General features: G+C 43.6%; 1 protein-coding gene across 1 annotated transcript; it reads right to left on the reverse strand.

Annotated features, from left to right (window-relative positions):
- Window positions 1-1,307: 1,307 nt before the first annotated feature.
- On the reverse strand, window positions 1,308-8,863 carry LOC137163125 (glutamine amidotransferase-like class 1 domain-containing protein 3, mitochondrial). The gene is made up of 4 exons (XM_067563256.1): window positions 8,585-8,863; window positions 5,112-5,283; window positions 2,819-3,023; window positions 1,308-1,604 (listed from the first exon to the last, which is right to left on the reverse strand). The coding sequence occupies exons 1-4, from the start codon at window positions 8,690-8,692 to the stop codon at window positions 1,400-1,402; spliced, it is 690 nt and encodes a 229-aa protein (XP_067419357.1). The 5' UTR covers window positions 8,693-8,863; the 3' UTR covers window positions 1,308-1,399.
- Window positions 8,864-11,381: the final 2,518 nt, after the last annotated feature.

Below are 11,381 nucleotides of genomic sequence, written 5' to 3' on the forward strand. Positions count from 1 at the left end.
AATAGCTCAGTGATTAGAACACTGTCCTATGAGACAGGAGACTCCTATACTTTCTTCCTGTCATGCACAGCTGGGAACTGAACCTTGGTCTCCCACATCCCAGGCAAGTGCTTTAACCATTGGGCTAAAAGGTATAAGGTGGGTGCCATCTTCTCCTCCAGCCAGATTGTGAAAGGTGCTGATCCAGTAGGTGACCTCTCAGCAGACCTGCTGGCTCGGCCTATCTTCCCCGATTAGTGGATTGATCTGGATCTTAGGCTACAGATAGGTGTCCAACCACCTACAGTGAGGCAGCAGCGTGCATGCTCAGAGACAAACTTAGATAAGTGAACTTTTACCCTGAAAACTTAGATGCTGGAGGAGTTTAAGCACCTACATCGTTGGTCAGGAGTTTTGTAGATTGCAGCAGAGCCTAAACCAGAGACTGAGGCATCTATGTACCTTAGTGTATTGGGACATTGAACCAAATACTGTGAAGTTTTTAGTGCCCTTAACTATGACTGAAGTTAATGGAAGTTAACATCTCTTGAAGGATTGTGCCTAAAAGAAATGCTGACTTCTGCCCACACACAATCTCCATCCTCAGAGGTTGGCAAAGCCCTGGCTGCAATGATTTATTTGGGGTTGGTCCTGCTTTGAGGAGGGGGTTGGACTATATGACCCCCTGGGATCCCTTCCAATCCTAATCTTCTATGATTCTATTCTATGATCTTAGATGAGAACCCACATATTTGAATTCTTATAATCCACTTGGTGGAGTAAGTTTCGCCATTGTAATTTGTGTGTGGAAACGTCTCTAACTGGATTAATTCCTCTTCCTAATTTACTCCTTCATTATTTCATTTAAAAACAAAGATAATGTAACTTGACCAAAAAAGATGATTTAACAAAAAAATTGTGTTAAATTGCAAACACTATCAATGCTGGTTTGTCTAGCTGTTCTGAAAGCTATATAGAGGGTTTTTATCTGTTACAAATGTACCAAATAGTAGCATTAGGCTTGTTTAAAGACTCTCAGGATCACAAACCCCAGATTATTTTCTTGTTTTGGCTATATTGATTTAGTTCATCTGCTTGATTTAAATCTGTCACACTTTCAAACTAGTTGAGTAATTCAATCCTGTTTTCTGCTGTCACATTTTATTATACTTGAGTATTACAAAAACTCCTAAGTCTTCCACATCTCTGAATACATTCAGGCTCAAACTAAAACTCAAGAGATGCTGCCTATTTCAAATAAAGAGGAAAAAAGGTGGTAAAATTCTACAGTTGTTGGCATGGTGCAGGACTTAAAAACAGACTGAAGCTCATTAGCTGCATTATTTTATTAATACAGTTAAGCACAGGTAAATGTTTTATATTTACTGATTGTCCTTTGGGCTTCAGGGGATTCCAGACCTCATAGCGGTCCCTCGGTGAGTTTCAGGACTTCTGCCACCATTGTTCCTATTCCATCAAAGATTTCATGCAAAGGGGCTTTGCACATGAAAGCACAAGTAGTGACTATTTTGTTGGCAGCATCCACATGGGATTCAGTTACATCTTTGCAAATGTGCGTGCATCCAAGTTCTGCTATAGCAGATGCTGTTTCAGTATCAGGAAACCTGTTAACAAGAAGATCTGCATTAAAAGGAAAAACATATTGTACGTAGCCATACGATAGTCATGTGATAACCACTTCAGTGCGAGAATTACAGAAATATTCAAATCACTTTTAGCAGTGATGATATGAAGGGATCTATGATCCAGATTTGAGATCTACAGAGACTTCAGCAAAGAAAAGTACTCACTCTCCCCACACCCTACCTACCACTGATCTGATATCTTGACAAAGCAAAATGTTTTGCTATCTACACTACAAATCCATGATCTGCATAACTGCAAAACTGCTAACAATCTTATGATGCATTTATGAAGAGAGGCTAGTCATAACAACTTTTGGCACTCAGAGGCACATTCTCCTGAGGGATCCAGAGGAAGTGCTAGACTCTCAACAACTTTAAATCCTGTTCTGGGCCCTTCTAGAAGACCTTCCACCACATTTGCAGGGAAGTGATTGTTTAAAGATAAGCCAGCAGGGGGTGAAGCAGCTGCTATAGAATTGCATACAGATATCCTACCTGAAGAAGCATTAACTCCTGCTAGGTTTCCTACTCAGCTGCTACCAATGCCCATGCCCTCAAACCCCTCCCACCAGCAAAGGCAATTCCATTAAAACAATGAGAGCAAGGAGAATGGCAAATGAATGATCTGGGCCCAAGGTTCTGTTAAAATTACTCAGTGCTGTCACTTGGATGTCTGCCAGCAGCCACGTTTAACATCTGTAAACACAGAACTACCATACTGAATCGAGCCAATGGTCCATCTAATCCAGCACTGGCTCAGTTGCAGATGCTTCAGGGAAGACACAAGGATAATGCAAACTGGACAGTTCTGGAAAACCATGTCAAGAGGAGAAGTTGATTCCTTACCACAGGCACCTGATTGTGCTCTGAAACATATATCCCTTAGCCAGAATTAAAAAAAAAAAAAAAAGTGTAATGCAACTGAGGATGTTGTTAGCAGACAAGTACTGGACCAGTGTATTTCTTGGTTAGGGGTAAATTACTATGCCCCTCAAGTGCATAACAAGCCAACTAGCCTCATACATTCAGTCCACTTGCTCCAAAAAGTGGATTTCCTACCATCATTATGAAATGGACAGTGTAAAATAAGAGAAAGAATGTGACTAATAACATTCCCCCAGAGAATGTGACATCATAGTCCTGTGATATTTTGTGCATATAACAAAATAAAAATGTCTTTAACCCTTTCTTACCTTCCATCTACATTTTTATCATGGCCAACTGTGACTTCACAACCTGGGAAGACTTTAGCTGCCAGCACTGGGGATATGCAGCACAAACCAATGGGTTTCTTAGCACTATGGAAAGCCTGAAGAGTGGACTTCACAAGCTCATTGATAGTACAGTTCTTTCCATCCACTGCCCAGGAACACAGATTCTTTGCTACACCAAATCCACCTGGGGGGGGGGGGAGAAAAGGCATAAATTCACATTTAAAGCAGTCTTAAGAGCAATCAGCTAGCTACAGGACCAGAAGGATGTTGTACCCTTTTATTTTTTAGCCAAAGCATAGTTTTTAAATTCTACATTATCTACATTTTTTAAGTTAGTGGGCTGTGAGCATTCAGCATGCAAAACATGCTGGATTTACAACATTAACAATTGAAATCCTAGACTGCATAGGCAGCAGATGTGCAAGCATTCCCACATGCCTCAGCAAAGAGGCTCAATCCTCTTCAGGAGGTGAGAGGAGAGTTTAATCTTCAGACCCACTCAACCCATGCCTCTCCCCAGTAAGTTTTACCACTTGACCTGCACCAACCAACACACAAAGAGAAACTAAACCTAAGAATGATGATACATTAAATTGAAAACTGGACAATATTTGTGTAGTTCATGACTGTAGAGGGAAATCAAGCCTCCATCCATCTTGTAAATATGATTCAGAGTTCTTATTGTGGGCTAGGCTACTTTATGAGGCAGGAATCCTCTGTTATAATCCCTGCTGGTTCTTTGGTACAAGAAGCACAAGTCTGCTAGATATGCCACATGAAGAAAATGGAGATTGATAAGGACAGTGTACTTTATCCTCTAGAGAAATTTCTTTTGGAAGTTTTAGTTCAAGATATGAACAACTATAAAAAAAATGTTTTTCTGTGAACTCTTTTTGGCCTTAATAGTTTTTATTAACAGTATGTCTCACTTTTTACAGACAGTGCAGTATTAGGCGTTTTGGGCAGTATCTCTTGGGAATTATAAACCAATTGGCTATTAAAAAAAGAATCTCTGAAGATGTGCTTCAATAAGCAACCTTCTGTCTGCATTTCATCATCATTTCAGGGCAGAAACAGATTAAATTTTACTGCAATTTCATTTGCTGGATTTACACTAATTTAAATTATCAAAGTAATAAAAACTTATTACCAAGTATAATCATCCAATTATATTTGATTCCTTGTAGAATGCACACAACCATTGGCATTCCTATAATAAAGGATGATAGAACTGCAAGAACTATTTTAAGGGACAGTATTTTAATTTCTTGCTTTCATCCTATTCCCATTACTCATGGTTTTGAATATTATCTTGGAAGTTCCAAAATAAGATTTAATCTTCAAGTTAATATAGTTTGTTTTTCTTTAATGGTCATTCTCCCCAGCCCCCTCCACTAGATTTCTAATGGAGAATGAACTTCATATGGAATTTGTTAACTTGCCCGTGCACCTGAAGCAGTGATGATGTTACCAACTCACCACAGCCCTCAAAATGGATTTATTAATATTATACTTGTGCTCCCTCTACTGGCTCTACCGCAGAAAACGCGGTCATGATTTAAATATTACTGCTGTTAATGGCCTATTGAGGTGCTAGTTCTTTAAGTTTCATAGACATGTCTGGAAAGGGACCTTGCGCAAGTCACATAACCTCTATGTGGCTTGGTTTCCCCCTCTGTAAAATGGAAATAATAATTACCCACATTTGGAAAGCACCTTCTTTTATTCACAGATCTTATGTTAAAGAAGTGCTGTATGTTGTTATGTCAGCAGCAAAGTGGAGCTATAATTTAAACAAAATGTCAGACAGGGAATGGCATCCAGCTGGCAATCACAGACACTCTGGCAACCATTTTAGAGTCAATAAAGTACAGGAAGTGTTGTACGATGGCAAGTCACTGCTCTGCTCTTCCTCTGCACTCTGTCCTTGTCCATAGGTAGGGAACTGGAGATAACCAGACTTTTAGGGAGAAGGAAGGAACAATGTGATGTGCACGCTAACATTAAACCCAGCATCCCGATACCTATACATTGGGGTAACAATACTCACCTAACAAAGATGGCTATACTGAATAATTTGTATTTAAAAGTATTTTGAGACCCTCTACAAAATCCATATTTATAAGAAAGATTCTGGATCCGTCAAACTTGAGAATGTCCTTTATTTAAAAGGGATTTGTAAAATGTTAGCTACAGGAAGTTAAAGCAGTTATTTATAATTACATTTTATGGTGGTGGATCATTTTCAATTTGTTTTTAAAATGAAACTCACCTGGGAAAATGACTGCATCAAATTCACCCACTTTAAGTTCAGCCAGATCTTGAATGTTGCCTCTTGCTAGCCTGGCACTTTCAACTAGCACATTTCTCTTCTCTTCTGTAGGACTTCCTCTGAAATGATCCACTACATGCATCTGCTCAATGTTGGGCGCAAATATCTTTACCTAAAATACAGAAAGAGAATTAAATGGGTTGTATAGGGAAACAGAAATAAAGAGGAGAAAAATATTGTAGCTGTAAAGCCATAGGGATCATATCAATTCAACAACTTCACTAACAAACTAGAGACACTTACCAAAGAATACTGGATTGGGAGAGAGAGATGTCTAAGAATCGGACCACAAAAGCCAGCACATTACGTGGGGAGACACCTAAGATAGCCAATCAATGATGCTAAGGACAGGAGTGTGTCCTAAGCCCCAACCCATTCACAGAGTTGGGCACCTAACTCTGGGCTGCAGGGAGCTGCCTATCTCTGGTTGCGATCCACAGTTGGGAACCCTTCTCCAGAGTCAGGCAGCTTAGGTGCCTGCCTCACTCCACAACAAATGGCAGGAGGAGAAGTGGTTGTGGTTAGAGCAGTCACTTAGGAAGTGGGGCACCCAGAGTCTAGTCCCTCTGTTCCAATGATTCTTTCATTATTCATCCAAAATGAAACAGTTTCAACAGGAAAAACTGATGGAGCCCCACACTGGAATACCACATGGCTCAGTTTTTAAGGTACTTTCATGAGAGGTGGGAGACCCCTGTTCAAAAATCTCTCTCCCTATCAGTCAGGGCAGAATTGAACCTGGGTCTCCCACAACCCAAGTGAGTGATCTAACAAGTGGACTAAAAGTTATAAGGTGGGCACTGCTGCCACCTCTTCCAGCACCCCAGATTTTGAATGGGACCAGATCTGGTAGGCAGCCTCTGAGCACACCTATCAGATCAGACCCTGCAGATAAGATAGATGTTCATCCTACCTTTCCCCAGGCTTAGGCAGGAGCCCACAGTGCATGTGCTCAGAGGCAGAAATTAAGGCACTTAGGCACCTTTTCAGTGAAAATGTAGGTGCTGACAGTGCTTAATTTGTGCCAGGGCTGGGAAGGGCAGTTCATGGCCCTGGCACCTCTGGGCTTGCCGCATCGCTTATGAAAGTAATACAGTTGCTTGAGCCCTGCTACTGCTTTCATTACAAATTAAACACTGGGTGCTAAGTGAGTTTAGGCAGCAGCTTAGCACGGGTTTTGGGGATCACAGCAGAGCCTGAAACTGAGACGTGTGTGTTTAGGCCCAGATCCATCAAGGCATAGTACCCGGGGAAAAAATCAGAGTGAAGAGGAGGTGGGCAGCAGCAGCCCACTTCCCACCCGGTCACAGCTCCCAGCTAGGAGGCAGGCAGCAGCTGTAAGCTTCTGGGGGAGGCAGACAGCAGCCCCCCTACTTCCCACTGGGTCCCAGCTTCCAGGTGGGAGTCTAGTGGCAGCCTTCTGCATCTTGTGAGCTGGGCTTGCAGCTGGGTGGCAGCCACCCGCACCCCAGCTCTGAGCTGAGGGACAGCTGCCTGCCCACATCCCTGGGTTCCCAGCCGACACGGAAGCCTCCTCTGCCCCAGATCAGATTGAGTGGCAGTCACCCACCTCCCAGGCTGGCAGTCGTCTGCAACTTGCCCAGGTGGCAGCCAGCCCCCAAAGCCCAGTGCCCAGAAAACTTGTCAATTTCACTGCTCTAGCTGATCAGCCCCAGATTTCACCAGTTACCCTCTTTTCCTGTCTCTCTCTCACCCCTTCCTCCTCTCAAATCTATGACAAAAACTTTGGTGCAGCGCTTTATATTCCCCAGCATTGGCATACCACTCAAAGCCTCCTAGCTTTGGCCAACGTTACCTCTAGCCCAGCTACCTACTTGAGTTGCGCACCCCTGGTATAAAGGTGGTAACAGTACCCACACTAGATCTGACATCTATCATATCACAGCCTTATATACTCAGCTCTTCTTCCAACGTATGGCTTACATTAGTCTGTAAATATAAAATCCTGTGGAAAATTGAGTGTTGGGGTACTTATTAAAATTTTCAGAAGTTAGGGGGTACTTGCTATTTAAAGGGTTGAGAAACACTGCATCAAGGGACTTATGCACCTAAGAAACTCATTAAGAAATGTATTAACTCTGCACTAGAGACCTGATCCAACACCCACTGAAATCAGTGGATAGACTTTAGTTGTGCTTTGGCTAAGAGCCTAAAGAGACGTAGAGGAAAAAAAAATCATATTGGAACAAACTTTTAAAAAAATGTTTCTAGAAAGCATAATTTTTTTTAGCTATTTTTCTGCTTCCTCCCCCTCTATTTATGAAAATGTGCTTTCCACCTCAAAATCAGTCATAGCTCACTGCCATGGGAACTGCATTTTCATTCAGCAACCTATCTTTTTGCTAATGGTTTTAAAGGAAGAATGCATTTCTTCAACAAGCCTTTAGAAGTCTGCATGAAAAATTATGAAGCCGCGAGAAAGTGGCATTGTTGATATTTTTACATAGCTGTTACAGAGCATGCTTTTCAGGTTCCTGTTTTCACCTGTTACATGCTGCGGCTGTACAAAATCATAAGCGATATCTAATGTCTAGCCTTCAGTCACAGTCTTAACAACGAGAGTTCTGCAGCACTTTAAAGGCTAACAAATTTAATTTCTGCAGGCCTAAGCTTTCGTGGACTGTAACCCACTTATGCTAATGCCTGCAGAAATTAAATTTGTTAGCCTTTAAAGTGCCACAGAACTCTCGTTGTTTTTGCTGTATACAGACTAACATGGCTACCCCTCTGGAACTTTTCAGTCATCGTCTTGAATCTGTACTCAGACCCAAACTGACCCCCGCTACTGTTGTCTAGGCCCAGCACTTCGTTATCTGTTATGTGCAGCTGAGATGAGGCCCTTCTCTGTTGTTTTAACACAGAGATAGGACCAAGGCACAAAATCTGGATCCAGGTCAAAACCTCACCCAAGAATCGGATTCAGCCCAAAACACAGGCTAGCAGCAAAATCTGGCTCCGGCTCTAGATCTAAAGTGGGGGGGAGGCGGAAGCAGGTATTTGGATCAGAGTTTTTAACCCAGGGCCACCGCTACTTGCCAAATCCGTTTTTCACACGTTTTCTGTCCCTAAGCTGCGGAGGGGCGCGGGAGAGGAGGAGGCAGGCTGGGGGAAGAGAGCCCCCTCCCCGGCCCTTTCACTGCAGTCTTCTGCCTCACCAGATCTCGGCTTCTGCAGCCTGCCGGGCGGGGAGCGTCCCGCTGCTAGAGGCACCGGCCAGCGGCCCCTTTGGACTGAGGCAGGTGGAAGGTCCCGATCCGTGCTGTAGCAGCAGCAGCAGCTGGCCCAGGGATCAGGCCCAGCAAAGGCCTGCTGCAGCAGCACGGCACGGCTTCCCGGCCCGCGGCCGGAGCCGCTCCCCTCCCCGGCGCGCTGCAACGCGGCTCCGCTCTCACCTGCGCTCCGCCCCTGCTGAGATGAACCAGGGCGGCCGAGGCCTCGTGCACCTCGCTGCCATCGAACACCCCGCAGCCGGCCAGCACCAGGGCCACCCGCTTCCCCATGCCTCGCTGCTAGGTCAGTGCCGCCGGCCCAGCCCCCCTGCAGGCCGCTTTACAGACTGCGGGCGCCGCTTGGCTTGAAGATCGGGAGGGAGTTAAACACTCCAGGCCCCTGCACGCCGCTGCGTGCGCACCCAGACGCTGCTTTTTCCCAGGTGTCCTTTGTAGTAAGCACTAGAGGGGCCCCCGAGGAGCATCTCCGTCTGCGTCCAATCCGAGCCTCAGGGGAGGGCTGCGGGTGACGGGGGCAGGGAGGGTGAATGTGTTGATCAGGAGTGAAGTCAATAGGAAAGGGCAAAACAGTGTCTGCAAAGGGAACGAGGCCTGTAAAGTTCTTAATCCGCTTGGGGGGTCTGCGGTATTAATAATCAGATTATCATTTTTTTATTCCTGTAGCAGCACCGAGCAACACCAGACAAAGAGCAGGGTCCTGTTGTGCTAGGCGCTGCTCAGAAAAGCAAAGAAGCTGGTCACCTACCCCAGGAAGCATATCATCTACGGCGCTCAACAGATGGAACTTCATGGTGTCCTGGGGGCTGTAGTGTCTGTATCTCATGCTAGACAAACTGGTGCTGTGACAAATTATGAATATCCAGCTGCAGATGATGCTCAGTAAATACATTTAGGTCCAGTTTTCAAGGCACATAATCCGTATTCATATCATGGCCCCGCTGCTGCAGAGATTTATGTACATACTGATTTCAATGGGACTACACAGTGTGTAAAATTAAGCAAGGGCAGGAAACTTTGCAGGCTTGAGGCCTATATGTGCAAAACTGGTCCAGGCATAAATCAGGCACCTGACTACCTGATCTATATACAAAAAAAAAAAAAAAAAAAAAAAAAAAAGGTTTTGCATGTGAAAGAGTGAGTTTTGCACGAGAAGTCCTTTAAAAATCTGACCCTAAAGTTTTTTTCCTGGTTACAAAATTCAAATTAAGACAGGATGCAGTCTGGTTTAGTCTCTAACCCTGAGCCCCCATACTGGTGTCCAACTTGATGTCACTTTTCATTAAGGTGATGCTGGTGGATTGAAATATTACAACTGTAATTAGGGACCTTTATAGTCAAATGAAATTTCCACTCTACACATGGTAACAAATCATTCTTACTTACTCATATGAGCTTTCCGCCTGCTGTAATGAGTGAGAATGGAATATGAATGCAACTTTTTGTAAGAAATAAATCATGCTCTGTTTTCCACTGCATTTATTTTCACTCTTATAGAATAACTCTATCATTATGGTATACTACTACCTGAATCAATTTAAAAGTATGACTGGGGGGAAGGTAATTAAACTCATAAAATGATTTCTCAACATTGTCAATTTATAGGTTCTTTTCGTAGCCTATATATTAAGTAGGAAATTGGCCTATTAATTAAACCATCTAATTCATTGTCAAACATACTCTTCATGGTAAATCAACACACTTGCCCAAACCATTCTAATCCTCCTGACCATGTTCAGTATAATACTGAATAAAACTATTTATATAATAATTGGCATGATTCATGCACTGTAAAAATATCTCATTTTCCTACTTTTCTTTGGCTTATCACAGTATACACAAAACCTGTCTAAAGAAATCATATTTTGATTAGCATGAGCAGTAACTGCATTACTACAATCTGTACATACTCAAAACAACGAGGGTTCTGTGGCACCTTAAAGACTAACAAATTTATTTGGGCCCACGAAAGCTTATGCTCAAATAAATTTGTTAGTCTATAAGGTGCCACAGAATTCTAGTTGTTTTGCTGAAAACGGACTAACACGGCTACCCCTCTGGAACTGTACATACTCAGGTGCTTTCCAGTGGTAACAAATCATTCTTCCTTACTCATATGAACTTTCAGTGCTTCTGTGCATACATCTGACCTTATTTGCATTTGCAAATACTGAATTCTGTAGTTCAGTAAAAGATGGTCATCCCAAACTGTATGCACATTTAAAGGCTAGGTTGAGACAGTACTGGAAACAGCATACATCAAAGATACCCTGCAAGGTAGGGATAGGATACAGAGTGACCTAAACAAACTGGAGGATTGGGCCAAAAGAAATCTAATGAGGTTCAACAAAGAAAAGTGCAGAGTCCTCCACTTAGGAAGAAAGAATCCCATGCACAGCTATAGACTGGGGACCGACGAGCTGGGCAGCAGCTCTGCAGAAAAGGACCTGGGGGTAACAGTGGATAAAAAGCTGGATATGAGTCAGCAGTGTGCCCTGGCTGGCAAGAAGGCCAATGGCATATTGGGCTGCATTAGGAGGGGCATTGCCAGCAGGTCACGGGAAGTGATTATTCCCCTCTATTCGGCATTGGTGAGGCCGCATTTAGAATATTGTGTCCAGTTTTGGGCCCCCCACTACAAAAAGGATGTGGACAAGTTGGAGAGGGTCCAGCGGAGGGCAACAAAAATGATTAGGGGGCTGGAGCACAGGACTTATGAGGAGAGGCTGAGGGAACTGGGCTTGTTTAGTCTGCAAAAGAGAAGAATGAGGGGGATTTGATAGCGGCCTTTAACTACCTGAAAGGGGGTTCTAGGGAGGATGGGGCTAGGCTGTTCTCGGTGGTGGCAGATGACAGAACAAGGAGCAACGGTCTCAAGTTGCAGTGGGGTAGGTCTAGGTTGGACATTAGGAAAAAGTTTTTTACTAGGAGGGTGGTGAAGCACTGGAATGGGTTACCTAGG

Source organism: Emydura macquarii, unplaced genomic scaffold, assembly GCF_026122565.2.
Source record: "Emydura macquarii macquarii isolate MOO-44397 ecotype Brisbane River unplaced genomic scaffold, CSIRO-AGI_Emac_v2 contig_2473, whole genome shotgun sequence".
NCBI classification, from domain to species: domain Eukaryota; kingdom Metazoa; phylum Chordata; order Testudines; family Chelidae; genus Emydura; species Emydura macquarii.